Source organism: Falco cherrug, chromosome 3 (genome assembly GCF_023634085.1).
Source record: "Falco cherrug isolate bFalChe1 chromosome 3, bFalChe1.pri, whole genome shotgun sequence".
NCBI classification, from domain to species: Eukaryota; Metazoa; Chordata; class Aves; order Falconiformes; family Falconidae; genus Falco; species Falco cherrug.
The window spans coordinates 116,046,043-116,071,289 of record NC_073699.1 but is presented as its reverse complement, the minus strand read 5'-3'; the positions used below and the strand labels follow the sequence as shown (position 1 = coordinate 116,071,289).

Here is a 25,247-nt window from a genome sequence, read left to right as displayed (position 1 = left end):
GCATTCCTTAAAATGCCTCTCTCTGAGCCTGACCCACTGCGCCGTTGCCCATTTTTCCCAGCCGAGGAGAAAACTGGAGTTCTTCCCAAGCCAGAGTCCTGATTTAAAAGCCCTCGGGGAGTCTCCCTTAAAGACTGGGTGGGCAGGGATGTTTCTCTTTCATTCCTGCAATAGATACAGTCAGGCCACTACCACGGCACGTTGGTTTTAAGCATGAAGACTTGCTGCTCTTCGCCAGGCGCAGCTGTGCCAGCAGCGGGAGCTGACAGCATGCTGCCCTGGCCTCGTGGCTTGGGCACGCGCAGCGGGAGTGTGGTTAGGGTGAAAGCAAAACCCAATGCCTCCATCATCACATGGACATGATCTTGAGGGAAACCTGCCCCCCCTCTTGTAATAGTAAGTAATTAATGTAATAACACACACTTATTACCAGGCTATTGTTATGTGATGTTCCTTAATGTGTTTTGGCAAGAGCCAGGCGCTGGTTTGTGTTGGTGCGGCTCCAGAAGCACCTCGCCCTGCTGCCGGGGGTGGTGGCTCTGCGGCTGGGCCTACCATGGCCCCCGGGGCTGCTATTTCCCCTCTGGGCCTGCCTAGCTGGCAGTGGGGCAAGGGCCCAGGGCTGGCCTGCAGGCCCTGGGAGCAGGAGCTGGGGGCTGCTGTGGGGCTGGGACCCCCGCCCTGCCGTGGAGGAAGGTAACTGAGGCTGCTCCGCAGCCCAAGCGCGTATCTCGCCGCAGGTTGGCTTCACCTCGCGTTCTCTGGGCAGCCTGCCGCGGCCTGCCCTCAGCCCAGGCCCAGGGACGGCGGTGGGGTCCCTGCGGCCCGCCCGGCACCAGGTGCCGCAGCACGGCCAGCTGTGGCCGCCCCATCACCTCAGCCGGGCCAGCCAGCGGGGAAGGCCGTGGCGCCTCCGCCCGCCCTTAACAAAGATGGCGCCGCCCGACCCTTCCTCCCCCCTCGCACGCGCGCACGCACACAGGCAGGCGGCGGCCACGTGAGGCAGCTGCGCGCGCAGCCCTGGAAGAGGCGTGGCCGGAAGCGGGGGCGGTGGATGGAGCCGGCGCGGGAGCCGCGCGCGGGGCGCTCAGGTGGGGGAGGGGCGGGGCCGCGCGCGTCGCGGGAGGAGGGGCGGGGGCCTGCCCCTCCCCCCACCCCTTGCACCGGGGCGCCGCCCCCTCAGAGACACCCTCGCCCCTCCCCGGGCTCCGGGCCGCAGGGCCCCGCGGCGGCGGCAGCCATGGGCCGGGGGGCGGCCTCGCGCCGGGGGTCCCGGGGTCTCGGCCCCGCAGGGGTTACGCGTGGGGCTGGGGGGGAGTACGGCCGGCAGCCACGGCCGGGCCGGGCGTCGCCTGGGGTCTGGCCCGGCGCTCCCGAGCGGCCCTTGTGCTAGGCCTCGTGGGTTGCAGCTAGCAGAGCCGGGTCGGGCCCGGGTCTGGGCCTGGGCGTGGGCCCGGGTCTGGGCCTGGGTATTGGCCTGAGCCTGGGCCTGGGTCTGGGTCTGGGTATTGGCCTGAGCCCGGGTCTGGGCCCGGGTCTGGGCCTGAGTATTGGTCTGGGCCTGGGTATTGGCCTGAGCCTGGGCCTGGGTCTGGGTATTGGCCTGAGCCCGGGTCTGGGCCTGAGTATTGGTCTGGGTCTGGGTATTGGCCTGAGCCTGGGTCTGGGTATTGGCCTGAGCCTGGGTCTGGGCCTGGGTCTGGGTCTGGGCCTGGGCCTGAGCCTCGGTCTGGGCCTGAGTATTGGTCTGGACCTGGGTATTGGCCTGGGCCTGGGTCTGGGTATTGGCCTGAGCCCGGGTCTGGGCCTGGGTCTGGGTCTGAGCGCTGCAGTGCAGCCTGTGCCTGCCCAGCTGAGAGTATCAGTCCATTAATAAAGGCCCCAGCGATAGCCATTCCTAATCTTGAAAACAACCCTATTAAACGCTTCAGCCCTTATCTAACCGCTGCTGGAGCGCGTGCCTGGCCAGCCAGCCTTATCTGGGAAGTGAGGGGAAACCATCCTCCTGCGGGCCATGGCTGTCCACTGAAGCGCCAGGTGCCCTTCAGCAGCTTCAGCCCTCAAAGCAGCAGCAGGAATGGAGCACAAGACCCAGCACCTCGCCAGGAGTTGGTCCATTTGTGAACGTGCTTTACAGAGCAGGATTTGCTCCGTCACTGCCTGCGATAGCAAAGGCAAGGATGAAAACACACAGGGAGGCGACTGCGGCGCGGTCTCAGGCTTGGCTTGTTGCAGCGTGCTCAGCCCTGATGTGCATAGCACAGCCCCAGTGTCTGCTCAGCGGGTTCGTCATCTCAGGCTGAGCCGTCAGGTTGCGTTTTGATGCAGCGTAAGTTTTGTTCACGCACGTGAGCTGGTACAAAAGGCGTAGAAACATTCCTGTTTCTAGTCAGACGCAGACGAAGCGATGCAGGGGCTGCAGCCTCTGCACCAGCAGCTGAAACCGGGCAGGAGTGAAAGCGTCTGCAAGACCCAGAGCTCCAAGACCCACACAAATGGCACTAGGAGAACGGGATTTCCAAAATTCGGTTGTATTTCTTTGGCATCGTGGTCAGAACAGGTTTTTCAATGTGTCTGGAGTATCTCTTATATCTAACAGCAGGTCGGAGAAGTACCAAGAGGTGCCCAAGCCGTTGCTTTCCAAGTGTTCTCGGGACACGGGCAGGAGTAGGTTTCCCAACAGGAATCCTGCACCCCAGCCGGGAGCCGACTGCCGGCTGTGCGGGGGGAGGGAAGGGCTCTGTGGCGAGCGCCTGCTGCCACCGGGTGGTAATCGGTCTCCACTGCGTTTCTACAGACCTCGCTGAATTCCTATTTTCATTTACGTGATAATTTACCCAGCGTCTATTTTGTTCCTATTCGCGTCCTTTTTTTAGCACGGTTTCCAGAGCAAGCAAAACGCAATTCATATCTGAGAGCAAAGGGAAACAAAGAACACGGAGAGAAAGACATCTTTAATTAAGACTTTGCATATTTTCCTACTGAAATATATTTAACCCACTTCTGCCTTTTCATGTTCTTTTTCCATTCGTGCAGGTGCTCTTTCACACAGCACTTTTTGGGGTAGAACCATTGCAGCTCTGACGCTGTGTTCTCTACCAGAATGGTGGTTGTGGGCTGCAGCTTTTTGTAGGCTTCGCTGCTTTCCGTTACAAGGTGTGCTGCGTCGTGACAGGAACAGGCTTTTTAAAGCTGTTTGCTTTGAGCCTTCTTGGCACATGCATGCGAGGCTTTTTCTCTGCTTTTTAAAAATATTTAAAGTGCTGGGACAATTTTTGCCGCTGTGATTTAGTAGGATTTGCAGCTGTGAATGCGATTTAATAGAATTTACAGCTGGGCTGAAGTATCCCCTCTTTTAAAATAACATTGCAGCTTCGTGATTCAGGAGAATGTGCCTCCCACTAGTTGCTTTGTCTGTAGCTGTGAATGCTCTGGAGCAAGAGGAGAATATGAACAAACCCAAAACTTTTGTATGTGGCTAAATAGGAAGCTTAATCCTATGGTTAGGGGCTGGAACTATAAATGAGCATATTTGGATCTTGGGTTTTTGCTTTGCTGATGACTTGCTTTCTGCTCTCTCGTGCAATTTTTAACCTGCCAGGGTTTTTTCTCCATTGGTAAATTGGTAATAGGAAAACCTCAGAATGCTTTGGGTTTGGGGACCTTTATGTGTTGTAACATGCTGGATCAGAAAGATGGCAGGTGGGAAATAGTGCAGGATGTGGTGTCATCAGAACCTAGCGAGAGCGGTGGGTCTTCTGTTTCTCAAACTGAAAAGCAGTTGGTGGCTGGGGAACCAACGGAAGAAACGTTTTATCTTAAAAAGCTGCCTAACAGACACTGCCCGCCTTTTGTGGCTCTGGGCCAGTAAGTTTTCAGAGCTGGTCCCACAGCATCAATCCAGAATATATGGAAACAAAAGCGGTGAGACTCCACAAAGCGTTTTATATCTTGCAGGTGAGGTTTGCAGGGAAGACGTGGATCAGAGCCACCTTAGCATATGCAGTTTGCTTGACAGGCAGATGCCCTCACTCTGGAGTCCAGGACCCCTGCCAAAATACTGGAAAATTGCAGGTGGTGAGGGTGGAGTGGTGTGAGTGTCACGTCCTGGAGATGCTGCTTCTGACGGATGGAAGGGGTGTGGGGAAACCTGCGTACCTGAGAAAGCACCTTGGCCTTGCTCTGACAGAGCTTGTGGGGTTGGTGCCAAGGAGGCAGCTGAATAAAGCCGTTCTCGGCTTCCCAGGGGCAGAGGCAGGGTGGAGAGCAGGGGAGAGGAGAGAGCGTGCTTGGCAGTGCCTGGCCGGCTGCAAGCCCCAGTCAGCAAACTGCTTATGTGCATGTTATGCTCAGAGTCCGCATTTTAATTCTGTCTCTATTAAAAAAAAAAAAAAAAAAAGAAAAAAGGTTTCAATCCCATTCAGCGCACTGGAACCTGGACGTGCGTGTAGGTGCTTGGCCAAGGCCTGGCTGGAGCTGCTGTTTTTCTGCTGAGGCAGCTGCTGAGGAGGCCAGTGAGCCCGTCTGTTTCTGGTATTTACGTTGGCCTGGTAAGAAACGGGCTGAGACTTCGTGTTATAACGTCTCTCCATCTGCATCCTGGCTGAGGTTAAGAAGTCAGGGAATTCTTTTTTTTTTAATAGGAACAATGTCAAAGAGGTCTTGTGCGTCATCTCCCAGATCCGTGATCTCTTTCATAAGTAACTTTCTTGTTCACAGACATTTGCAGCCCTTTGAAGTGCCTGATAGTAAATAAAGGCACATGATTCACAAACGTGGCTGAAGCCAGAAATACCTTTCTGTTTCTGTTCTCTCTGTTCATCAATTCAGGTTTCCAAAACCAGAGGGAGAATTTCCATGGCATCAGTGACCTACTGAGGCAACTTTTGAGCTGAGAATGGAGCTGGTGAGCAGCAAAGACCCCCAACTCCGAGAGGTCGTGTGGTTTGCAGTGTGCTGCAGAGCCCTGACGCTTCTGCTGCAGGCAAGTCTCCTGTTCCTGAACCAGAGATGCTGCGACATCTGTTGTTCGCTGCTCCAAGGCTTCTCTCCTCAGTTCTGCCTTGTGCACCCTGAGCTAGCTGGTTCTGCTTGATGGGGAAATCATCTTCTCCTTTGGCGAACCAACAGACCAGCTGCATCCAGGGAGGCAGGTTGCTGTTAAGTAAAAAATGACATAGATTGCCTTGTAACTTACAGTGTTTTCATGCTGCTGTTGCAAAAGGCTGGTTTGGCAGCACGAGAGGCTGAAATCTCTGTTTATCCGTGGAAGAACAACAATAAATTCCCCCCGCAGATTCCTCACAAGTCTCATGTCCAGAGGCATCCTCCTCTGAGCATGGGAGAGCTGGGTTGCTCGCTCCATCCTACCAGTGCGTACCGAGACAGGCAGCGAAGAGCGTAGCTGAAACAGCAGCAGCCTGGGAAAGCTGTTGGGCAGCGGGCCACCGGCCAGCTGGCAGGTCGTGGCAGCCCCCGTCACCACCACTGGGTAGGACTGAGTGGAACCATCAGCTGAGATGAAAAGCTCCGTGTTACTGATGCCAGAGGCCTGGTTAGACCAGATGTGTGCTTCATGGTAAAACAGCGGCTTTGTGTGGCTTTTAGTCCCAATTTGTTCAGCGTGGCCTTTTCTCTTCTCTTGGCCAACGCTGAATTCATTGCAGGAGACTCATCCCAATCTACATGTAGTTAAGCTACAAAACTTACCATCTGAGGTTTTGGGGGTTTGGGGGTTTTTTCTTTAAACATATTTTCATTTGGAATTACATTACAATGCATTAAGTTGCACACTTCTTATCTCATGAACTCTCTGGGTTTCTCTCTTGCTTTTTAAAATGTGGTCAGCACTGCAAGCTCCCGGGGGCAGAGGAGTGTGCGTTCTGCTTGCTCATCTCTGGAAAGCAAACCCCTTAACACATGCTGAACCGCAGAGATGACGGAGATCTAGAGACTAGAGAGGGGGCCCAGGAATCAGCTGCTGTCTTCTGCATCAGTTTGCTCTGGGAAAATCTTTTTTCTCTAGTTTTGTCTCCTCTCCCTTGTACATCAGCTAGGACAATAATGCCAAATTCAGGACAGGAGGCTTACCAGCGCCACAGAGGTACCTGGAGTGAGCGTGTGCAGTTAGATGTGCCTGAGCGTGGGGCTGAGCAGCTTCCCCTGCCCAGTTCCACAGGGATTGATGCTGGATATGTGCTAGAGCTTTATTCAGTTCCCATGTAAATGCCTGAAAAGACTGTGTTTGCACCTTTTCACAGTCTTTCAGGCATCCTTACTGCAAAACCGCTCAGCCTGGCTTCTGTGCTGCTGTTGTCCCAGTCTTTAAAACCTGGGAGTCCTCCTGCTCGGTGCTTTCGGTAGGGTACCAGAGGATCTCTGCTGGACTTCAATCCTCTCTTGTTTTTCCAGGCTCTGTTTAACCTCCTGATCCCAGATCACGCTGCAGACGCCTTCTCTCCCCCTCGCCTGTCAGAGCCTGGCCTGTGGGACCTGCTCTTGGAGCAGCTGCTGGGAGGCCTCTCGCGCTGGGATGCAGAGCACTTCCTCTTCATCGCCGAGCATGGTTACCTGTACGAGCACAACTGTGCCTTCTTCCCGCTGTACCCCCTGAGCGTGCGTGCCGTGGCTGAGGGTGCTCTGTGGCCCTTGCAGCGGCTGCTGCGTTTGCGGAGCCGCTTGCTGCTGTCAGCCATGCTTCTTAATTCTCTCTTTTCTGTCCTGGCAGCCGCTGCCCTGTATAAGCTGGGCTGTGTCGTGCTGCAGTGTCGCAGGGTGGCTTTCCTTGCTGCCATTCTCTTTTCTGTCAGCCCTGCCAACATATTTATGGCAGCTGCTTACTCAGAGAGCATGTTTGCCTTCCTGGCATTCAGTGCCATGTGGCAACTGGAGAAGGGGCAGAGCTGGCTCAGCGGACTGCTCTTCTCCCTTGCTTCTGGGGTGCGTGCCAATGGGCTTATTAATGTTGGCTTCTTCCTCTACTCCAGCTGTAAACACTTTGCCCTCCAGCTCCAGGTGGGTTCAGGATCAGTAAGGAAGCTCCCTCTGTTGTGGAAGCAGCTCCTTAGTGTGGGATCTTCAGTGATTCTGATGTGTGCCGGGATTTTTCTACCTTTTGCTTTATTTCAGTGTTACGCTTATGGGAGGTTCTGTGGTCCTGGCATCGGCCTGGAGCAGACTGTTCCCAAGCCGCTGCTGCAGCTGGCCCTGGACAAGGGCTATGGTCTGGCGGCCAGGAATGGGGTTAAACCCCCTTGGTGTTCCCAGCAGTTCCCTGTGGTCTATTCCTATATTCAAGACACTTACTGGAATGTAGGCTTTCTGAGGTATTTTGAGCTCAGACAGATACCAAATTTCTTGCTTGCTTTGCCTGTCACACTTCTGGGCTCGTGGGCTGCCTGGACCTTCATCCTTGCAAACCCCTGGCACTGCCTAACTCTTGGTCTAGAGAGAAGAAAGAGTGAAGAAGAGGGTAAACCAAGAGCTGGATTTTGCTGCCCCGCTGTCTTCGTGTATGTGGTCCACGCCACGGTCCTGCTGGTGTTTGGATTCTTCTGCATGCACGTGCAGGTAGGACATTCATAGCAACACACCAGAGCGATTTCTTAAGGGGAAGGCATCGTGGTGGCTGAGGCAGCAGCAGTCACGGCCTGAAGCTGTCCCAGCTGCAGGACAGCACAGGGCAATGCAGACCGAAAACTTTGCCTTTCCTGTTTCAGAGCGACTTCCACAGAGAGTTTCCAAAGCCAGTTAGTTCCTCTGCTCTGCTGGAGAGCTCCCAAAGAGAGCTCGCCAGGTGCTCCGTGTGATGGGGACACCGGGATGGGGATGGAGGGGTCTGGCTGGCTTTGGGTGGCGTTGGACCTGTGCTTAAGGCCAGGCTTGCCCAGCCCTGCTAGCCAGCTGCTAACCAGGAGGCCAAGGGTCACTGGCGTTTTGGGCTGAGCTTAATGGATGGTAATGAAAGGATCCAGAGCCTGTCACCAGGCCCTAGAAAGTGTCTGAAGGTTTTTTTGGGATGTGGCTATCAGCACTGAAGGTCGGGGGTTCCAGTGGAGAAATAATGGAAGAGTGAGGTTCACATCTCCCTGAAGCTGCTGCCCCTGCCCAGCTCCTGAGCTGGACGGTGACAAGGAGTGACAGTTACCGTGCTTGTCCAAAACCTGGGGACCACTTGACTGCTTACACAACTGTTGTAATAAATAAAGCGGGTTGAGCTGTTTCATTTCAATGTAATAAATCCTAGCACCACGAATTGGGGCTGTATTTCAGTCCCCTTTACCAGCAGCCTGAGGCAGATAGATGGCTTCTTCCACACCTCGGGATCCGGGCTGGTCACAGTTGGAGACCTGCGATTTATGTGATTTTTTGCTCTGCCTGTCGCCTTCAGGTGCTGACGCGGTTCCTTGGCTCCTCCTCTCCCATCCTGTACTGGTTCTCCGCTCACCTGCTTCAGGAATACGAACCTTTACTCTGGAGCGAAGGGACTGATGATCAAATCGTGGCACTCCACTCTGAGAAGTCTCTTCTAGGTAAACCTCCTGGTTCCTGTGGGAAAGAGACTTCTGAAAACCCCCTTGTGAGGCTGCTGATGAACTGTAGCTTAATTAAGCCCCTCAGCAAATGCGTTCTCTCATTCTTCCTGTCCTACTGGCTTCTGGGACTGATTCTGCACTGCAACTTCTTGCCATGGACGTAGCGAGGGTGTGATTGGTACAGACTGGTGGTGGGGCAGCAGTGCTGATCAGAATTGAATCTCACTTTTTCTAAAAAGCCTGATGTATGTGTAACGGTGCTGTTGTCTCGGTTACAAACGCATTACTCCTCAGTTACTATGTTGAAAGCTGTCACTGCGTGGCCATGTCGGAAACGGCATGTTCTCTTGGCTGTCCTTACTGACGGCCAGAATTCCTGAAGGCTGTCTGGGACGGGGAATGCATCTTGGTCCCTACGTTCTCATCCATCGGGAAACCTCTGGGAAGCATCCTTGGCACAGCGAGCATCTTGTGCAGGGAGGACCCAGCTGCCTGGTGTGAGCCACTCGGACCTCCGTGGTCCCTTCTCCTACAGCGTGGGCCATGTCTGGGAGCAGGCTAGCGGAGGGGGCTGGGGGCAGTGGGGGGGCTGTGGCCCTGGCTCACCGTGCTGGCCCCCCAGGGGCTTTGCAGGCAGCGTGGCACTGCTCTGGGCACACGCCTGGCCCCACTACATGCATATGGCTTATTGGGCTGGGGGCGTTGCCCCGGAGCAGGGCTGGAGGTGGGGGTTTGCTGGAGTGGGACTGGGGTGGGGGCTTGCTGGACTAGGGCAGGGGGAGATCCCGGACCAGGGCTGGGGCAGGGGGTTGCCAGACCAGAGCTGGGGTGGGTAGGGGGCTCACCCCCGGGGCTGGGGCTGGGGGGGTGTTGCAGGGCCGTGGCTGGGCAGGGGGGCTCACCCCCGGGACTGAGGCTGGGGGGGGTTCCTGGACCGGGGCAGGGGTGGGCAGGGGGCTCACCCCCGGGCCGGGGCTGGGCAGGGGGCTCACCCCGGGGCTGGGCGGGGGGTTTGCGGGGCCGGGGCTGGGCAGGGGGCTCACCCCGGGGCTGGGCGGGGGGTTTGCGGGGCCGGGGCTGGGCAGGGGGCTCACCCCGGGGCTGGGCGGGGGGTTTGCGGGGCCGGGGCTGGGCAGGGGGCTCACCCCGGGGCTGGGCGGGGGGTTTGCGGGGCCGGGGCTGGGCAGAGGTTCACCCCCGGGCCGGGACTAGGGGTTTGCGGGGCCGGGGCTGGGCTGGGGGGCTCACCCCGGGGCTGGGGGCTCACCCCGGGGCGGGGCGGGGCGGGGCGGGGCGGGGCTGGCGGCGGCCGGCAGGGGGCGCTGCGCGGGCGGGGCGGGGCCGACACGTCCGCCGGGCGAGCGGCGGGGCCGGGCCGGGCCGGGCGCTGCGGCGCCATGAAGGACTGCGAGTACCGGCAGATCCCGCCCGGGGCGGCGGCCCCGGCGCCGGGGCCTGGCACCCCCCCGGCCGCAGCCCCCCCCGGCGCGGCGCGTCCCGGCGCGGCGCGGCGGCCCCGGCGGAAGTGGGAGGTGTTCCCGGGCCGTAACCGCTTCTACTGCGGCGGGCGCCTGATGCTGGCGCGGCACAGCGGCGTCTTCGCGCTCACCCTCGGCCTCATCCTGGCCACCAGCGGCCTCTTCTTCGCCTTCGAGTGAGTCCGTGCTGCGGGCCGGGGGCTCGGGCACCCCCAGGGGCAGGGGGCGCTGGGGTGCCCCCCCCTCCCTCCCCCCCCCCCCCCCGCTGCTGTGCCAGGGCCCCGGCCCCCCGCGGGTCAGGCCCCCTCCCCTGCTGGGGTGCGGCCCCAGGGGGTCCTGAGCGGCGCCCGGCCCCCCCCGTTAAGCCCCCTCCTTTTGGGGGGAGCCATGGACCAGCTGGCACCCCACCCTGGCGGAGAGAGGGAGGTGGGCTGGGGGCACCCCCCAAGGGAGTCCCGGTATCTCTCCCCACCCCCCCGAGCGATTCCCTGCTGTGCAGCCCCCAGACCCACTCAGCGCTGCTTCCCCCTCGCCTGTCCCCAGGGGTGTCTGTGGGGGGCAGGAGGGGGGGCCCTGGGCTTTTGCTCAGCCTTGGCCCCGGGAAGGGGTTTAACATCCTCCCAGGATGCCCTAAATACAGGTTTCCACCACCCCCCCAGTGTCCGCTCCCAACTGGTCCAGCACCGCAGGCAGGAGACCCCCAGGACTGGAGAACTTTGTCCGCAGAGGCAGCAGGAACAGTGTTTCTGTTGAAGGTGCTTGATAAATTATGAAAATTCTTAGGGGTCCCACCGTGGGGGTCTGCACCGGAGCTCTGCCCCCGTTGTGCAGCAGAGTCTGGGGCAGAGGGAGCTGCGTCTCCCCCAGTTCCCTTCTCTTTTGGAAAGCTGGCCTGGCAGAGCCCCCCACTCCCGCGCCCTGTCAGGGGGAACAACCAGCACCCCGGTACGAGCACCCCGGTACGAGCACCCCGGTACGAGCACCCCGGTACGAGCACCCCGGTACGAGCACCCCGGTACGAGCACCCCGGTACAGGCTCCTGCGCTGCCCGGAGGAGCCGGGGAAGGGGTGCTCCTGGCTACTGACATCTCCGAGGGCTTCTGCTGTCCTGCCTCCCCGTTTCTCTCGGGAGGGGAAGGGAGCTCGTTTTTCCTGCCGCTGTACGAAGCAGGGGGGTCACGCCTGCCTTGGGATCACAGCGTTTTATCTCCGCCAGTCTCAGAGGAAAGCTGCCGGAGCCTGCTGGCGGGGGGATGAAGGTATTTGATCGGATTAAAGGTTCTGAGAAGTCAGATGAGCTGAAAGGGGCAGGCAGTTGTGGGAGGCAGTAACAGCATCCCGACACGAAAACTCCTTTCTTAGTGTCATCTGCGCCTCTTTGACAGCTTTCGCTGCTGCATCCAGAACTAATGGGCAGCACTAGCGCAGTAACTGCTCTGCACGGGGCCAAGCAGAGGACATCTGCTTTCCCCTCCCTTCTTGCCTAGTCACTCTTTTCTTGGTTGGAGATGCCCTGGGGCTTTCCAAGTTGTTATTTTAGCAGTGTGCTCCTGTTGCGTGGGTTACGGTTTGCTAGATGGATAGCGAGTGCGTCTTGCCTGTGTCTACAGTTGATGGGTTTTATGTGATTTCTCGTTGCCTGCTGGGGGAAGGTGGTGTCCAGAGATTTCCCCAGGAATGGGGTGGCAAGAAGCTCCCGTCTCAATTCTGTCCCTCTGGCAGGGAGACAGCCAGGGGGGCTCGGCAGCAGCGCTGGTCTCAGGCCGAAGGGCTTTTGTTGCTTGGTGGCCGCTTTGTTCTGGACAGCTGAGCTTGGGAGTTGAAACAAAAGTTGTTTAATCCTCTCAAACTGCCTCCCAGCATTACTGAGACTTGGCACTGCCCGCAGACATCAGGGCTCGAGCAGCTTGTCTGTCTGCGCTCCGCTCTGGGTACTTAGCGGTGCTTATAATAGCAAATCCCTCTGCCGGGCGAGGGACGGGAGGGGGTCTCTGGCACCGTGCTGGCCAAAGAGCTGTGTTCTCTGCTGGCTTCACCTGTCACGCCGCAAGTAATGGAGCTGCCCTGATGTGGAGCGCGATCGTGCTGCTCCCATCTGTGGGAAAACAGCCCCAGGCCTAGTACAGCCAGCCAAGGAGCGGGCATCATCTGCTTAGGTGCCTGGTGGCTTGTCACAGCAGTGTCAGCGCTGGAAGGCGTCCTCATCCAAACATCTGGCACAGCATGAAGGGCACGCGAGTCATCCAGAGACAGCAAAGCCGTGTTGAATTGAAGCCAAGTTCCCTCTCAGCTTCACGTGTTGGACCAAATGGGATCGCGTTCGTGCTGATTTTGATCCCTGCTTAGCTTGGGGTGTTTCTCCATGTGTTCTTGATGCTGCTGTTGTAGAAGGTGACCGGGCTTTGGGGCAGCTGACAGGTTTTTGAAATGTGATTCTGGGACTTCAGAAGGGCAAAGAGGTATACAGGGGCTTGCGCTGCTGCCTTTGTGCTGAAGACCCCGTCTTCCCAGTGCCAGTCCAGCGTTTTCTGGGCTGGCTCTTGCTGCTCCAGGGGTCTCTGCAAAGCAGCAGCACTTCAGCCCACTACCCCATAATGATTTGTAGTGTGTAGTGTCACAGCTGCTAGCCAGTTCTGTAGCGATGGTTGGTAACAGTGTAATATTTTTTTTCTTTTTTCTTTTTTTAACAGCTGCCCCTTCCTTGCCAGTCACCTGACCCTGGCCATCCCCATCATTGCAGCTGTCCTCTTCTTCTTTGTCATCAGCTGCCTGCTCCAGACAAGCTTCAGAGACCCAGGTATCCTGCCCCGAGCCACCCCAAGTGAGGCTGCAGACCTGGAAAAGCGGATTGGTGAGACTTCTGTTCCTTCTCCTGTGTTGGGTTCAGTGCGTGCCTGCGTGTATGTGTGCGCACGCACGTGTTTCAGGCTCAGAGAGTCTCCTCTCTTGCGTCGTGGCTCCTTACCAGTTGTCTAGGGGGAGAAGAGGCCAGACCATTAGATTGTGAGGCTTGACAGTGTCTTATGAGTCCCGGCAGGAGAGGTGCAACAGGCTCCTCTAGCGCAGCAGGCAGCGCTTCAGAGAGGAGCCGCAGAGAAGCGGAGGTGGTTTTCGTTTCTGTTCAGTCCCAGCACTTTCCCAGGTGAAGCCCTGTACGGTAGGACGTGGCTGTACCTGTTCCTGCCCTCAGGACAACACCCGAGTGGGCAGCAGCACTGCCCAGAGCTCGGAGCTTGCAGCCTCACCGTCCTAAAGGTGAATGCCATCAGGGACCGTGTACCAGTGGCTGGGGGAGCACAGAGTCCCCTTTTGAAATCACGCTGCCAGGCTCTCAAAGACAGAGCAGCAATGCCTATGCTGCTCTGTAATGGCACGTTAGTTCCTTTAAAAAGTTTTCCAGACTCTGAGGAATCTGAAACTATACCTTCTTTTGCAAAATATGGGTGGTGAGGATGTAGGATAATTAATTTAGGCATGAATGCTTTTTAAGGTTATGATTTGCCATTGAGCCTGCTGTGCTGCAAGATTTTCTTTGTTGTAATGGTTTCTAACAGTATGCTAATGTTTGTCCCCATCTAAAAACTGCTATGTCACACTGCTTTGGTGGTGGCCGGGAAGGTGTGTGCATCCAGGATCAGGGACCTTGTTGATGTGACCCATGGTAACAAATGCGTTAACAAAGCTAATGTGAGACAGCTTGAATCTGCCCCACTGAAGACAGTTGCGAGGCAGTAATTCTACATCTGACTCTAAAAATCGTTCTAAAATATCCTTAAGAGTGGTTATCGATGTTTCTGTTTGTAAGTGCCTAAAGCAGTAATCTGGCTGCAGTTGCCGCCTCATGTGCCAGCTGTTCCTGTTAATATAATCCACTTCTTATCCTCTTAGCATGCTCACTGTTACATCTCTGTTTTCAGAGTGGGAAAGGTGCTCTTTTAAGAGCAACTAAACTAAAGGAATAACCCCCAAAACTGCAAACACTTTTGCTAGGCAGAGAAACAGTCTTCGGCTGCCAGTCCCCAGTGAATAATGAAACTGCTAACATGCACAGACGTAACTTGCGCTGTCGCTAAAAATCCTCAGTTTCGACCCTGAGGGGGAGGAATCCTCTTGTGCTGCTAACACACACATGTCAAATTTGAAGGAAATCTGCCTGGAGCACTTGAGACCTGCTCGCTGTCCTCCCCCGCTGCGATGGAAATGAGCCTCTTGAGCCCGGCGGTGGCTCCAGCTGCGGGCTGGCAGGTTGCGTGCTCGAGGTGGCAGGGGAGGCTGCTGCGGAGGTTGCTCTGGTTGCTGTAACTCGGATGCTTACAGCACAGGAGGAACCACACGTGCAATAACAGATTATGTTGCCTCCTTGTGTTGTGATCTGTTGGATGCGCAGAGCTGAGTTGGTGTTACTGGGCACACTAACGCTGCTGCTTTTATGCCTGCTATTTATAAATTGCTTTATGTTCTCAAAGCATTGGGCAGATATTACTTCCTCTTGGCATCCCAGCATCATTGCCATTGAACAGACAAGGAAAGGACATAAATAACGCTGCAAGGAGCTGACTGGAGTTCCTGGCTGCCCGCCGTGCAACAAATCTTGTGGGCTGAGCTGCCTCTTAGCTTTTGCTTAAAATCAGGGGAGCGTGTGCCAATCCCTTACCCTGCCAGGAGGCAGCTTGGGGTGATACCTGAGTTTCGCCTGCAGCAGCCTGACCGTCCCTCCTTGCCCTTGGCAGACAGCATGGGTACCTCTACATATCGCCCGCCAGCCCGCACGATGGAAGTGGTCATAAACAAGTACGTGGTGAAACTCAAGTACTGCTACACCTGCAAAATGTTCCGCCCTCCGCGCACCTCTCACTGCAGCGTCTGTGACAACTGTGTCGGTAAGCCCAGAAAGTAGAAAGGTGCTGGTATCTCTTGGCGGGGCAGGGGAGGCATGTTTTATGCTCCTGGACAAATTGCTTTTGCTTCTTGTAAATGATTGTAAAGCGAGATACTGAGTGGTCTTCCTTCTTCCCATTTGAAATGAAAGCCACACGGGTGCAGTGGCTCAGGGCAAGGGGCAGCACGTCCAAGACTCCCTGTCTCTGCTTTCCCTGCTTCTGGGAGGACAGTCCTGTGAAATGCAGTTAAGGCTTCCACCAAACATGAGGTTTGCCGCAGGCTCCTTGTTGTCTGTGGTCTTGCTGTCACCTGGCTGGTAGAGATGCCGCCATAGATGCCGGCTGAGCTCCTCTGTGTCCTCTCACTGTGCCCTCAGAGTGTGACGGGGCAGGAGGGAATGAACAAGGACCTGAAGAAACACCTCCGATGGCTCTGTCCAGACGGGCGCAGGCGTGGGGCAGCTGCAGTGGGGTGGGCAGGGAGTTTCCCAGCACAGCCTGGCCGCACCGGAGCAACTTGAACTGGCAACAGGGTGGTGTGTGATTAGGAACGTGCCCAGAGAGTTTACTCCTCATGCAGCTGCTCCTGGTTGTACGTTGTGTGGATGCGGAGGCTGCGTTTTATGCTGCCTTTCAGGGCAGCCGGAGGAACAGCTGACCCACGAGCGGTCGCAGGACCCCAAGGCTCTGGTTAAGAAGTTTGGGAGCTTGCAAGCGTTATGTGTTTGGGAATAGCCGTGGGTGGCGGTGACTCCTCCTTACGCTGGAGAGCAGCCACGGCTGGGGCAGCGTTGGAAGAGGAGCCGTCTGGGGGCAACGGGTGGGCGTCTGCGTGCGGTGGGTTTTGTTTGCGCTGGTGTGCCCCGCAGAGCGGTTGCTGCAGTCCGGGGAGGCTGAAATGCAGCCCTTTCATTAGAAGGCAGTCGGGAGTGTTTCCAGACACATTGCACCTGCTCTGGGTTCCCAGGCAGTTTCTGTGGTTTTAGAGGCGTATCTTTCAACTTTGAAAATTATTTTCTGCCCCGAAGAAGGTGGGGGAAGCTGACGGGCAGAAAGGGAGCAGCGCTGCTGTGTGCACACAGCCAGTCTGCTCGGTACTGGAAAAACTGCCACACTTTCCCTGTTCTCTCTCGGTTTTAGTAGATGTTAACAGTCACAAGGCTTGCGTTTGTGCAGGGTTTGGTGAGTGGAAGGGTTTGGCCTTTGACGAGAAAAAGGGCATGTGAGCAGGCAGCAGTGCTCCGTTGAAACTTCTTGCTGACGTCCTGCTGCGGAGAGGTTCTGCGCTCGGGGTGGCGGGTGGAAGCTTGGTGTGTAGCCCCTGGTATGTGGAGGCTCAGCCGAGTTTGCTCTGTTGTGGCGTGTGAGGTGGCAGGAGTCCTCACGGTGTCCCTTTGTTTCAGAGAGGTTTGATCACCACTGCCCCTGGGTGGGCAACTGCGTGGGGAAGCGCAACTATCGCTACTTCTATGCCTTCATCCTCTCCCTCTCCTTCCTGACAGCCTTCATCTTCGCCTGCGTCGTCACCCACCTCACTCTGCGTAAGTACCATGGGTGCCGTGCTCCTGGCAAGGAAGGCTCGAGGCAGTGCTGGGTCATTGGAGAGAGCCTAGGAAAGATCTGCTTGGTTTACACCAGGCTTTTTGGTGCAGGTGGCCTGAGTAGACAGGATCTCGGGCTGATGGGAACCAGGATCCACCCTGCACTTTGCTGCAGAGGGACCTTGTGGGCTGGTGCCTGGGTTGTCCCCTCCAGAGCAAATGAGCTGGTGGGCGCATCCGCTCTTAACCTGCGGGGAAGGTGACTTGCCCGCCAGTCCCAAAGCTCCTGGAGCCGTGTCTGCACACCGACACTTCTGCAAAGTTACAGGCTGCAGATGTTTGCAGGCAGATTCCCACAGCGGGGTGGCTGCCCGCTGGGGAGTGAAGTGTTGGCTGGAGAGGCCAGGCTGCCTGACGGGCTGTCGTTCCTTGTCCCGTTTTCGCTTTGCAGGCTCTCAGAGAGATGGATTCCTCACCACGCTGAAGACGACACCTGCAAGATATCCTTCTGACGCCACCAGCTGCTCAGGCTGGCGAGCACTGGTGCAGCAATGCTAATCATGTAACGAGAGCGGTGCAACGAGCTCTTCAGAGGGTCACCCCGGTGTGCTTTCCACAACTTAATTTAGTCCCCCAGCTACCTGGTTGGGGCAGGCAGGCATCCCCTCACCTGTAGGCAGACATCACCACCAAGTTGGGAAGGCTTTTAGTTCACCAGCAGGGACCGAGGGTGGGTGACGGACTTGTTTCCCAGTTTGCAGGTTTGGGAAGCAGCTGGAGCTGGTTGTGCCTGGTGGGTGCCAGTGGGATGTTACGGGGAACGGGCAGCTGGCTGGGCTGTTTTGGTGGCCCGGCGTGTGTGTACGCCTCCCAGAGTGGTCCTCTGCCTCTCCTTGCAGGATGGGTTTTGTTCCCAGAGGCTTCCTTGACTTTTCTTTTCACTGTGCTGGAGCTGGTGATTTGTTTTTTCTCAGTCTGGTCTATTTTGGGCCTCTCAGGTTTTCACACTTACTTAGTCGCCTCCAACCTGACGACAAACGAAGATGTAAGTACCTGGATGCTTGTCCTTCCGCCTGGTCCTTCCTAAGCAGAGGTGAGGTTTGCAGGGACCCTCGGCCACCTGCCTTGCCTGTGATAAGCCACTGCAAAGCGAACGGCCCGTCCCCAAGGTGTGGGGGCTGCAGTTTCAGGTGGCTGGGGAGGTGTGGGGAGAGCAGCCCACCGTGGCAGGGGGCCGTGCGACACGTGTTTGCTCGGCAGTGTCAGGCCGTGAGGGTCACGCGCTGAAACGTTAGAAGAGTCACGTGTGTGGTTTTTTCCAGTCTGTGGGTGGCCTTGCTTAAAATTAGGAGTTCTGAGATGAAAAAAGGCAGGCTGGGCCCAGAGGTGGGTTTGGGTGTCGGCCTGGGACACGGGTGGTCTGAACTCGGCATCCCCTCCCGCTGGGACCCTGGGCGAGTCCCTGGGGCTCGTCAGTTGCTCGTGCCAGGCACGGGTGGGGGTGGCCCTGAGCTGGGGGGCGCAGGCGCCCAGGGCCAAGTGAGTGGCCGGGGCAGGGCAGATGGGACGGAAAAGCAGGATCTGTCAGATCCTGGGAATCAAAATTCACCCTTCTGGCCAGACCTACCTCTAATCCTTGCTGGAAGCTTCCAGCACTGCAGAAGGCATGTTTGCATCCCTTTTCCTCACACCCCCCCCCCCCCCCTTTTTTTCTTTTTTTGTCCTTTTTTGCCTTTTTGTCTTTTTTTTGCTTTTTTTCTTTTTTTTTTCTTTTTCCCTTTTCCCCTTTTTCCGGCGCTTTTCCGGCTTTTTTTTTCTCCCCCCCCCCTTTTTTTTTTTCTTTTTTAAACTTTTCCCCCTTTCCACCTTTCTGTTACGTTCCAAGGTGCTGGCAGAACAGCACGAGGCCGTGCCAGGTGAAGCTAACGGAGGTTGAACCCCAGCACTGGCAGCACCAGGTCCATAGCCCGTGGCCCGTTGCCTCCCTGGCTGCGTTGCCCACGTTGCCAGCCTTATGCTGCAGCTGGGGAGAGGAAGTAAAAACCAGAGGAGGAAATGTCACGGTAAACGGTTGGCTGCAGCCGGGGGCCTGAGGCCAGGTATAGCATCTGCCCACTCGTGTGTGCCTACGCCTGGTGTGACCGGGGTTTCGAAATCAGTCCCGGTGACAGCTGCTCAGGGTGGGGACAGCTGCGATTGTTTCCTCCCGGAGCAGCATGGCCGGGGGATCCCCTTGCTGTTTGTTCAGCCTGAGGAGGCCAGGAGGGACCAGGAGCCAGAGCCCTGCTCTGATGAGCTTTTAGCCTAGGAGGGAACAAGGGGAGGAGGAGGAAGAGGCTGGCGCTGAAGATGGGGACACTGGCGAGTTGCCATGCGCCACGGGGAGGGCACAGCTTTGGAGCTTGCTAGGTGCAAGGCTGAACCTTGGCAGAGGCAGGAGCAGCACGTTGCTGTCTTCTCTGGCTGCCTTTCTGCAGCTGGCCCGCTTGTGGAAGCGAGGGGAGGACATCTGCGGTAAGACGAGCCTTCCACCTCTCAGGCAAGGATTTGAACCAGGTCCATTATCGTGTAACTATCTGCTGTCGCATCGTTCCTATCTTAATCTGTGTGTATCCTTTCCCTTTCAGATCAAAGGGTCCTGGTCAAATAAGAGGGGCTCAGAGTTTGCCAATCCCTACAGCCATAAAAGTATCCTCACAAACTGCTGTGCGGTGCTGTGTGGACCATTCCATCCCAGGTAAGAGTCCTTGACCTCCATGGCGTCGGGAATTGCATCCTGCTCCGTGAGAGGGGCCGTGGAAAGGACAGATGTATCTGTTATGATATCAGTGACAGATTCCGGGGAGACACTGTCAGCACAAACACATCTACTTGGAGGAGGAGGAGGAAACAGCTTCCCAGTCTCTGCAGAGGAAGGGTGCAAGACGTGTCTAAGTAGGAGATGCAACTGTTGCTTCTCCTGTGTTTAAGCTTGATGAGTTCTGGTCACTTTGAATTGTTTCATGGAGCTTGCAGATAAGACACATCCTGCAATTCAATAAGGGGAGAGTAACGGCACCAAAGGGCTCGGCAGTAAATACCAGTAGTAGCGGTACTACTTAGCACGTGGTTTTCCTCCTGTACTCTGAGGGTTGAGCCTGGTGGGAAGCAGCCAGCAGAGATCTGCACCAGGCAGTGGGGACACCTGGGGTTTACAAACACTTAGGGTACCTGAAGTGCTCAGCAGCATCTCGCCAAATGCTCTTACCTGTGAGTTAACCAGAACCAACGTTAAAACAAGGGCAAAGGTTAAAACAACAGTTTGCTGTGACTGTGAGGAAGCTTTGGGCGCTGGAAGAGGCTGCCCAGGGAGGTGGTAGAGTCACCATCCCTGGGGGTATTTAAAAAACGTGTAGATGCGGCACTTTCGGACGTGGTTTAGTGGTGGACTTGGCAGTGCTGGGTTTATGGTTGGGCTTGATCTTAAAGGTCTTTTCCAACCTAAATGATTCTGTGGTTCCACCTGCGAGCACGGGATTATCGCTGCTTTGTCACGAGAGGGACCAATAGGGCAGAGCCAGGCTGGTGTCCCCCTGTGCGTGGAGCTCCCGGCCTGTCCCAGGGCATGCGGGGATCCTTCAGACAAGTTTATTCAGTGGATCCAGTTTAGATTTATGTGGAGCATCTCAGAGGTGCTAACCCGGTGTAACACAAGAGCAGGGGAGGGTGTCCGAGGCTGTGCAGCGAGAATCGGTGTGTTCGACTCATCTGGCCCTGCTCTCTGAAGTGCCCCCAAGCTTTTTGTTGGATTCGGAGGTGCCAAAATGCCAGTGCTGCCATTCAGAGATGGTAAATCCACAGATTCAGGGAGTCGAGCTCTTTGCTGGGAGGTTGAGAGGAGAACAGCGTTTTGCTCCCGATTCTTTCCTCATTCATGTTGTTTTCCTGTTCTGAAGACCTTTTGCCGGTTCCCATTTGGGTTTGTGGTGACCCAGAGCTTTAGCTGCCCCAAGGCTGTTTGGTGGCTTGTGTGATAAAGTCTGTGGTTTGTCTAATGGGCAGGACTGTGTTACCCAGCGCGCTCCTGCCGACGCTTTGGGTGGCAGCTCCCACGAGGAGAGCCCTCTCTGTGGCTTGTGAGCTCCCTTCTTCGCGGACGGAGTCTCCGTTTCCTTCACTCCTCTCCCCTCGCACTTTTCCCTTTTCTGTTTTCCAGTTTGATAGACAGAAGAGGATTTATCCAGCCAGATGTCGGGACCCCGTCCAGTCCTAAAAGTGAAATCCCTTCCTTTGGAGCCAAAACTGACACCAGTATGGTAGGAGGCATTCCCTAGCAGTGCTGTGATGTAGCCCAGTGCCTGCTGTGCCTGCACCTTGCTCCAGCCGGTACCTGCCCCTCTTACCATCTCCCTGGCCTCAGGCGGGACAGCCCTGCGATGCGGAGCTGTCGGAGACTCAGTTGAGCCATACGTTGCCTTTTTTTTTTTTTTTTTTTAAATTTTATTTATTATTTTTTTGTTTATTCGTTTCACTGTGATGTGCCCTGTCTGGACTTCAGCCTGATAAAGCCCAGCAGCGTGCCAGACCCTCAGACTCGTGCAGAAAGTGGAGGGTCCCTGCTGCATTTAGGAAGCAAATAGGTCTGGGGAGCCACCAGACCTCTGAGCCCGGAGCATCTGCTCCAGGGGTGGCTGCGTGTCCTGCCGGGAGTGATGAGGTGGGAAAGGGTGGGAGGTGGGGACTGTTAGATGGTTCCCACGCTGAGCTGGGCTGTCACACCTCGTCTTCTGGTCTGGTGGAGGTGCAAGTCCCCTGGTATCCCTGTTATCTCCATGAATGCGTCCTGCTCCCCTGTGCCAGCGTGGAAGGGCCGTTCTGTCTCTTAACGGCCAGGTTCTCGCCTCAGCTGCTCCCCGAGTGGCTTCTCTTTTCCAGAAGCTGCTGTGCCTTGGTAAGTTGGGGCTGTTCAGCTGGGAAGACTCTGGCTCCCAGCAGATGTGGAAGCTAGCTAGATGTCTCAGCTGCTGTCGGTCCTATTTTCTGGCTGGTCACTGAGCAGCTGCTGAAGAACTCTTTATGGTTGGGCCCCACCAGTCAGTAAGACAACATTTTGCGGCAAGGACACAGGTTAGGGTGACCCTCCTTTTAATGGGGAGGAAGAAACACGCAGCGTTCTGTGGCTCTCGGTGTGAGATGCCGGTTGGCCAGGCTGCAGTTGTAAGATTTGGGAACCTTGGCTTGCCAGGAAAGCCCGATTCTGTCCTGTCTGTAAGAGACCAAAAGGCAACAGCAAAGTGTGTGAATTCCTGAGGGTCGCAGCCTTCCCAGGCGGGGTTTCACAGAGGGAGCAGTGAGCTGGTGCTGGTCTCTGATCACCTCACGTTGTCCTTGGTTTGGGTTTTTGGCCGGCAGGCGGGAGCAGGGCTGTTCCCAGCGCCTCGGGAGCGATTCCCCTGTGCCTGGGCTCAGCCGTGAGCATCGTGGGCATCGCTCCGTGCCTGCAGAGACACGGAGGAGCTGGGCCGAGGAGCCAGCTCTGCGTCACTGACACTGGAGTGTGCGTAGGGGAGAGTCACAGACCTTGTTAGCAATACTTGAATCATGTTATTAAAAGCTGCTGGATATTTTTGCACAATTTGTAGGGTGGTTTTTTGGTTTTTTTTCTACGTAGAACGTTTTATATTCGGTGCAGGTAGCGTTGGTTAGCACCAGGGCGGAGGCTTGCAGCATCGAGCTGCCCGGTTAGGTTTCTGGGGGTCACACACGTGTATTTCAACCTCAGGCAGAGGCAGCACGTTTCGGGGGGGCAGCCTGAACCCACCAGCGTCGCGCTTGGCACACAGTGACTGCGCCAGCCCACGCAGCTTGGGGCGCGCTGGGGGACGGTGCAGGCACGAGCATCTCCTGACCTTCTGGCTGGCTGCACAGAGCTCTTGGTGCTCCTTTGCTGTGGCCACCAGCTCTACCTTCCCCACCGAGGTGAGAGCGTGGCGGCAGGTGCTGAATTTCTGCCGGATCCCGGCAGATGGCCCCCGCCACCCGGCCAGATCCCGGTGCTGCTCCGCCAGCCGCCCCGGTCCTGCAGCTTCGTGCCATCTCCTGGGCCAGGTGCTTGGGCGTGTTGCCCGTGTTGCATCCCAGAGGCCACCCTGCCCTTCCCTCCCTGCTTCCCCTGCAGGGGTGTCCCCAGCGGGGCTTGTCCCTGCCCTCAGGGAGCCTTGCCGCTCCCTTCTAGGGGCAGATGTGGGGCTAGGGCGTGAGGAGCAGTGGGGGGGGAGATGATCAGGGGTTCATTTAAAACGGTTTCCTTTGTTCCTCAATGTAATAAAATTATATTTTTAAAGAGTTAATTGGTTGGGTTATTATTTTATTCCTTTAAGATAGAAAAGGGCAGGTGCCTTGGTATTTAACATCTGTCAGGTGGCAGTTGGAGTCCATCGCGCCCAGGGCTTGCCTGGAAGCTCTGAAAACCTCCTGCAGGATGGGGCTCCGAGGGATGCTTAGCTGTGACTCGCTGGAGTGAAGGGATATTTCTGTCCCACGTCTCCAGGCTGGACAGGGTCTCATCCACTCGCCCGTCCCCCTCCTGCAGAAGCCGTCACCTCAGCATCCTTTCCCCAGCCCCTGCGCTCAGTCCAGGGCTGTGCCAGGAGCTGTGGTCCCCACTGGCTAACGCAGCCCACGCTGGCCCTGCCGGCTGCTGTCGGGGTAGATAATCTCTGGTGTCTTCCCCAGGAGGATGCCTGCCAGGATTTTGCCATTTCCTGCACAGCCTGACGGGATTTGCCCCCTCCCTGGACGTTAGCCCTGCTTTCTGAGGGTTAGCTGGTAAGGAAGCGCTTTCTTCTCCCTCATCCACTCAAGCGACCCATCTCATCTCCACTGCATGACCAGCTCTGTCCACGGAGCCCGTTACCCTCCAGTTGTGTAGACATCTGTGTGCCGTGTCCCCCATCCATCCCACCAGTATCCCACCAGCGTGAGGGGCGGTGAGCCCTGTGTTGTGCCACCTCCGTGCAGGGCTGCGTGGCAGAGGGATTGCCCGCAGCCTTGGGGAGAAGAGGGGGACGGTGTCCCCCAGCTTGGTGCTGGGGCTTGGTACGAGATGGAGCCCCCCCGGTCTGGGTGGTGTGTGTGTGGTGGTGGTTGGAAAACGGTGTGGCTGAGGCTCGGCTCAGGCTTCGGGCGGAGGGTTCGGGAAGCCCGGGAGGTACGTGGTGGTGAGCTGTGCTCAGTGGAGCTGCCCCCATGGGATCGGAGGAAGCCCCCAACTGATGCAGAGATGGAGTGTGTGAGCTGTGGCCTGAGTAGAGGAGTGGGAGCCTGGACCAGATCTCTAATCCGACCCGCTCTGTGGTTCAGGCAATCCCTCCCCTCTGTCCCCCTCTGCCTCTCCTCTCTGTCGCACCAGGTTCCTCCTCTGGCACACCCGTGGCCATGGTAAGTTCCTTCCAAAGCACGTTGTGACAAAGCCCTGCTTCCCTTGCGGGCTGCGGAACTGCCCCTCACCCTCCCTGCTGCACCCCCTGGGCTCCTGCCCACTCAGCTGCCGCGTTCTCGCTGCCGCTGGCTGCCAGCGCTCTCCTGCGTCCTGGGCCATCTCCCCATTCTGCCACTGAGCCTGGTGCTCTGCTCTGCTCTCCACCGCTTCTTGCTCGTGTATTTCTGGCACTAACGCTCTCTTTCTCTTCCTCCCCTCTCCTCTCCCTTGCACCGGGTTGATCCAGCACCAAGAGCCCTGGCGGCCCCCAGCCCCCTGCCCCTCGTGGAGCACCCCACGGGGAGCCGAGACACCGCGGGCAGCACCCGAGACTACAGCCACGACCACCACGAGTGCCTCCGCTCGCCAGGGCTACGCGGCTGCCCCTTCCTCCCTCCCGCCGCAAGAGAGGGGGGAAAGCGGCCATGCACAAGGAAAAGCTTTTCCAACCCCCCTCCGGGAGCCGGGATGGCCGTCCCGCGGGTTCAAAGCTCAAAGCCATACAGCCGTCCCACCCGAGTGCAATAACTGGAGTTCCTGCTGTCTCCTGCCGCTGGATGGACTCACGCCGCCGAGCCCAGGCCGCCAGTGGCTCCCCATAACCACCAGCTTCACCCCCAGTGAAGGTGTCTCCCCTCCCGTAGATGCTGGAAGATAGCGGTTGGCATTCCAGCGGGCTTGCGAAACCAGCGGGCTTCACGCCAGAGCGTTTACAGCTGAGCTGGTGGCATGGCACACTGCGCCCCAGCAGCCCCTCTCCGAGCCGTGTGCGCCAGAGACCCTCCTCTCCGGACGGGAGTTAGTTTGTGGTCAGTTTACCCTTGCAAACCGTCCCCCCCGGCCCGTTCCCCCCTTTCCTGTTCTAGTTTTAGGGGAGGGGGTTCGAGTGCCGCAGCACCTTGCCCAGCCATGCCGGAGGCTGCAGCCCGGAGCGGGCTGGGAGCAGCGCTGCGGAGCCCAGCGTAGAGCCCAGTAGGATTCACCGTCTATTTATGCCTTTTACTTTTGTAACGAAATAAAAGTTCCTCCTATTTACTGTACGCCAGCGTCTGGCTGCTGCTTTGCCGGCGGAGGGGAGCTGCTCGCTGCAGCTCCTGCCTGGGCATGCCAGTGCTCCACTGGGCGGGAGAGCCCAGCGGAGCCACGGCGGGCTGGGACCCCCCTGCCATCAGCCACGCTGGCCACGGGGCCAGCAACCCAGAGCTCCCTAAAGTCAGCTGTGGCACTAGCCGTGGCCTTGGGGCGAGTCTCAGCCTTCTGTGGCTCTGCACCCTCTTGTACAGCGGCGAGGGCAGGCGCTGAGAGCCGGGGAAGGAGTGATGGGCAGCGCCTGTGGGACCCGGGGCACGCGGAGC

The 25,247-nt window shown here is 57.3% G+C and overlaps 2 protein-coding genes across 15 annotated transcripts; both read left to right on the top strand.

Annotated features, from left to right (window-relative positions):
* The first annotated feature begins 983 nt into the window (after positions 1 to 983).
* Positions 984 to 8,789, top strand: PIGV (phosphatidylinositol glycan anchor biosynthesis class V). Of its 5 annotated transcripts, none has more exons than XM_055705873.1 (4): positions 984 to 1,091; positions 4,831 to 4,906; positions 6,412 to 7,569; positions 8,390 to 8,789. In XM_055705873.1, the coding sequence occupies exons 2-4, from the start codon at positions 4,898 to 4,900 to the stop codon at positions 8,696 to 8,698; spliced, it is 1,476 nt and encodes a 491-aa protein (XP_055561848.1). In that variant the 5' UTR covers positions 984 to 1,091; positions 4,831 to 4,897; the 3' UTR covers positions 8,699 to 8,789. The 5 variants fall into 5 exon arrangements, with proteins under 5 accessions (XP_055561848.1, XP_055561847.1, XP_055561849.1 ...); XM_055705872.1 differs by having other exon boundaries at positions 4,831 to 4,984; XM_055705874.1 differs by lacking the exon at positions 984 to 1,091 and adding an exon at positions 1,740 to 3,957.
* A 1,090-nt stretch (positions 8,790 to 9,879) lies between these two features.
* On the top strand, positions 9,880 to 24,932 carry ZDHHC18 (zinc finger DHHC-type palmitoyltransferase 18). Of its 10 annotated transcripts, none has more exons than XR_008731452.1 (10): positions 9,881 to 10,188; positions 12,703 to 12,863; positions 14,743 to 14,892; positions 16,296 to 16,433; positions 16,885 to 16,933; positions 17,376 to 17,478; positions 19,061 to 19,170; positions 20,629 to 20,728; positions 23,148 to 23,240; positions 24,140 to 24,279. XR_008731452.1 is itself a non-coding variant. In XM_055705458.1 (9 exons), exons 1-9 carry the CDS (start codon positions 9,932 to 9,934, stop codon positions 24,548 to 24,550), a joined length of 1,404 nt encoding a protein of 467 aa, XP_055561433.1. In that variant the 5' UTR covers positions 9,880 to 9,931; the 3' UTR covers positions 24,551 to 24,932. The 10 variants fall into 10 exon arrangements, 8 of the variants coding, with proteins under 8 accessions (XP_055561433.1, XP_055561434.1, XP_055561432.1 ...); XR_008731451.1 differs by having other exon boundaries at positions 23,148 to 23,852; positions 24,140 to 24,277; XM_055705458.1 differs by lacking the exon at positions 23,148 to 23,240 and having other exon boundaries at positions 9,880 to 10,188; positions 12,778 to 12,863; positions 24,140 to 24,932.
* Positions 24,933 to 25,247: the final 315 nt, after the last annotated feature.